The sequence below is a fragment of the Nelumbo lutea genome, chromosome 6 (genome assembly GCF_056320005.1).
Source record: "Nelumbo lutea isolate HS-2025 chromosome 6, American lotus-T2T, whole genome shotgun sequence".
NCBI lineage: Eukaryota > Viridiplantae > Streptophyta > Magnoliopsida > Proteales > Nelumbonaceae > Nelumbo > Nelumbo lutea.
In genome coordinates, this window is record NC_142689.1 from 59,127,054 (window position 1) to 59,130,872 (window position 3,819).

The following is a 3,819-nucleotide window of genomic DNA, read 5'->3' on the forward strand; positions in this document are numbered from 1 at the left end:
CCTCAACACAAAGAACAAAGATGTAAGGGAGAAAGAGGGCCCCCCTATCTTATTCCTCTAGTGGGATGAATGTCTCTTGTGAGCTTCTCTTTAATTAAAATTTGGTAAGATACTATTTTAATACATTCCATAACCCAATTTACCCAATTTTCATGGAAACCAAATGTCCTCAAGACTTTCTCAATAAAATTCCACTCCAATTTGTCATAAGCTTTTTCCATGTCAATCTTGTAGGCCATCAACCCTACTTTACCCTTATTCTTTCTCCTAGAATGCATCATCTCATGAGCAATAAGAATATTATCATTGATTTATCTGTTAGAAACAAATGCACTCTGATAAGGGGAAATGATTTCATCCAGTAGAGGTTTGATTCTATTAACTAGAATTTTAGAAATAATTTTATAAATAACATTACATAGACTTATAGGTCTAAAACAATCCACTAATTCTGCATTTTTCTTCTTAGAAAGAAGAGAAATAAAGGTTTTCTTGAGAATCCTACGTAGCTTTCCCGAATCAAAGAAAGTTTTCACTACTTTGCACACTGACTCATTGACAATAGTCTAGTATTTTTTGAAAAATAAAACATTGAGACCATCAAGACCCGAAGCTTTAAGCTCTTTCATAGAGTTAAAGGTACAAAGAATCTCCTCATCAGTAACATCACTCCCAATATCATTGTTTTGATCATCACTTATACAAGGAGTGATACCACTGATGACTTTTTCAATATTACAAGTCCCCTCGGCCCAGAATCTTTTATCAAATTGCTTAAAAAAATAATCAGCAATTTCATTCTAATCATTAATTAAGATTCCAACATCATCTTTAATATAGATAATCCCATTTCTATCCCTCCTAATTGTAGCCATTGTATGAAAAAATTTGTTATTCCTATCCCCTAGATTGATCCAATCAATTCTAGATTTTTTGGGCACAATAAAACTCCTCTCTCTTTAGGATATTATTTAATTGTTTATGGAGAGCCCTTTCTAGGTTGGGCAGTGAGGGGTCATTCGTTGTATCAACTTGTTTCCTTTGCACCTCCTCTAGTCTCCTAAGGATATCCTCTTTCCTTTTGAATATGTTACCAAATTTATTTCTATTCCATTCTCTAAGAACTTGGAGCAGTTTGTTTATTCTCCTTACAAATTGCATGGCTCTAGTATCATTTGTTTCAAAGTTCTAAGCATCTTGGATAGTTTTTCCTAAATTTGGGTCTAAACACCACATAGACTCGAATCTAAATGGTTTAGGATCAAATACTGTCATTGAATATATATTAAGTAATAAAGGGGAGTGAACATCATCCTCCAAGCCTCATTAACAAGCATCCAATCTAAACACTCCCACACAATCTTATTTTTCCAAGTAAACCGCAACCCTTTCATTTCTAAGTCCATGAGGTTACAATCATCAATAACGTCATTAAAACTTTGGACTTGGCTGGATCGAACTTCTCTTCCCCCTCTTTTATCCTCTAACAAACCATGCTTTATTAATATTGTTACAATTCTTTGATCCATTTTACTAGGGGACGTAGATGAAAGTGCAAAAACAAGATTTATTAGAATCAAAATCAATCACAAAAGTAAGGATCATACGATCATTAGAAAAAATAATTTGGAGATTACATAAACTTTTCTTCCAAAAGAACCACAAACCTCCTAAAAACCCTAAAGAATCAACAATCATAAAAAATAAATGATTTGGCTATTTTATTAAATCTTTCTGGATTTGTTCTAGTCTCCATCAAAAAGCACACACTAGGCTTATGGATTCTATTAAGATTCATGACTTGTCTCTATAGAGATTGCCCCTCTACCCCTCTCACATTCCAACTAATTACTCTCATTGACAACAGTAATGACATTTGGACCTATGTTGTCCATTTCTAGAAGGGTGATTTCCCTATTAACATCAATATCTTGTTATATCATATTATCCTTACCTTCATGGCTAAGCGAATCAAATCCAAAGTTCATGGATATGACTTTGGTATCACCACATTGTTGGTTATTCCATTCAGTCTCCATACCCTACTCTCCATCCTTCTCTTTATTAATTTCTTCAGAATCATCATTGTTGTACTTGCCCTTGAGACGTTTCTGGTAAAGCACCGAAGAGGTGCTAAAATTGATCTTGCTCTCTTCCCTTAGTTTCTTAGGAACCCACTGTTTATTTGGGGGGGGGGGGGTTAGGTTCAGTTGGTTCGATAGTGGCATGGATTGCATTGATGAATCGGGTTCTTCACAGCTCAAATCTGCTGGAGAGGTCTCTTAATCTCCTAGCCACCCAGGTGTTGTTCTTGTTCAGCCCATACTTGTCTTTCATTCTTTCTAACTGCTTGAAATTCTAGGAACGAACCCCATTGCTGGCAGCTTTGTGACTGTTCTGGAACCTTCTTCATTTAACCACGGTCCACCCATCTTCTCTTTCATTCCGGAAGCTCTTTGTGCAATCCGGAGCCTTATGCCCCCTCCACCCACAGTTGATGCATAAGTCAAAGAAATTCCCATAGAAGACCTTCACTTTATTTTCATCACCATCATTAGCCTCATTAGAGGTTAATGGTATTTCAAGAATAAATGGCTTAGATAAATTAACTCAGATACAAAGTCGACGATAAATAGTGTGGGATAATTTGATGGTATAATTATCGATTTTGAGGACCTTATCGACATCTCTATGAATGATCTCTAGGTTGTCTCTTGACCAGAACTCAATTGGTAATCCCAATAAGCAGACCCAAACATCTGCCTCTTCGAGCTTAGCTCTAATGGGGTTGAAGTTCAGTTTCCAAGGGACAAGCACCAGATACTTCCCATTCACCATCCAAGGAACCTCCTTGATAACTCTAGAATAATCACTAGCCGAAGTGAAAGTGATTAAGAAGAAATCATTGGCTATCAACTGGATATCTACTTTGCTTTCAATGTTCCATTCCTTGGCTTTGTCGATAACTGCTCTAAGAGGTTCGGGTCCCCTAAAATTATTGCATACAGGCATCGCAACCATTTTTCCTCAGAACAAATCTTCCCCTTCAACTCATTGATATTAATGGCATGAGCCACCATTGAGCTCGTACCCAGGGTAGAAGCCATCCTCTCCTTTTCAAATCAAAGGGACCTTCTCGCCTTACTAGACTCACCCACCTTGAATCTCCTGGAGAGTTTTGCATACATCCTACTCGAAAAGTTTTAGCTCAAATGATCAGTTGGTTGTGTTTCCACTGTCTCGACCTCCTCTCCATTGGCCCTTTGAATAATAATTCAATCCTTGGGCTCGGAGAACTTCATCAGACCGTAATAGGCCAATGTTCATGTGCATGCATTAACGAAGAGATTGATCATCATTACAATGCATGCAAGTCTTTTTACTATTCCCCATATCATATGAGGGCTTCCTTATACGTGTATGGGCCAGAGTTAATGTTCATAGAAATGAACCCATAAGGATTATTACCTAGAATCGCAAGCGTCCTCTGAAAGGGATGCTCTACCTTTCCCTCGAAGAAGCTCTATCGCAATTAATATCAGTGAGCAAATTTTCACGCCCAAACTATTGTTATCTTCAAGGGTTAAAGTATCATTATTGAGTATCATATCGGACAGTTTGGATACAGATATGGATACACTTTAGAAACACATGGATACAGACAAAAAAATAAGGAAACTCTTGAATACAATAGGAAAATGCTACAAATTCCATAACAACTAAATTTAATGTTAAAATAACTACAAATAATGTATAAATATAAAGGAAATGTATATTCTAAAGGTATATATGAAGAAATACATTATAATTAACATAATG

The 3,819-nt window shown here is 36.4% G+C and overlaps 1 protein-coding gene across 1 annotated transcript; it reads right to left on the reverse strand.

Moving 5' to 3' along the window:
- Positions 1-2,610: 2,610 nt before the first annotated feature.
- On the reverse strand, positions 2,611-3,021 carry LOC148849098 (uncharacterized). The gene has a single exon (XM_088951388.1). The coding sequence runs from the start codon at positions 3,019-3,021 to the stop codon at positions 2,611-2,613; it is 411 nt and encodes a 136-aa protein (XP_088807514.1).
- Between the last annotated feature and the right edge of the window lie 798 nt (positions 3,022-3,819).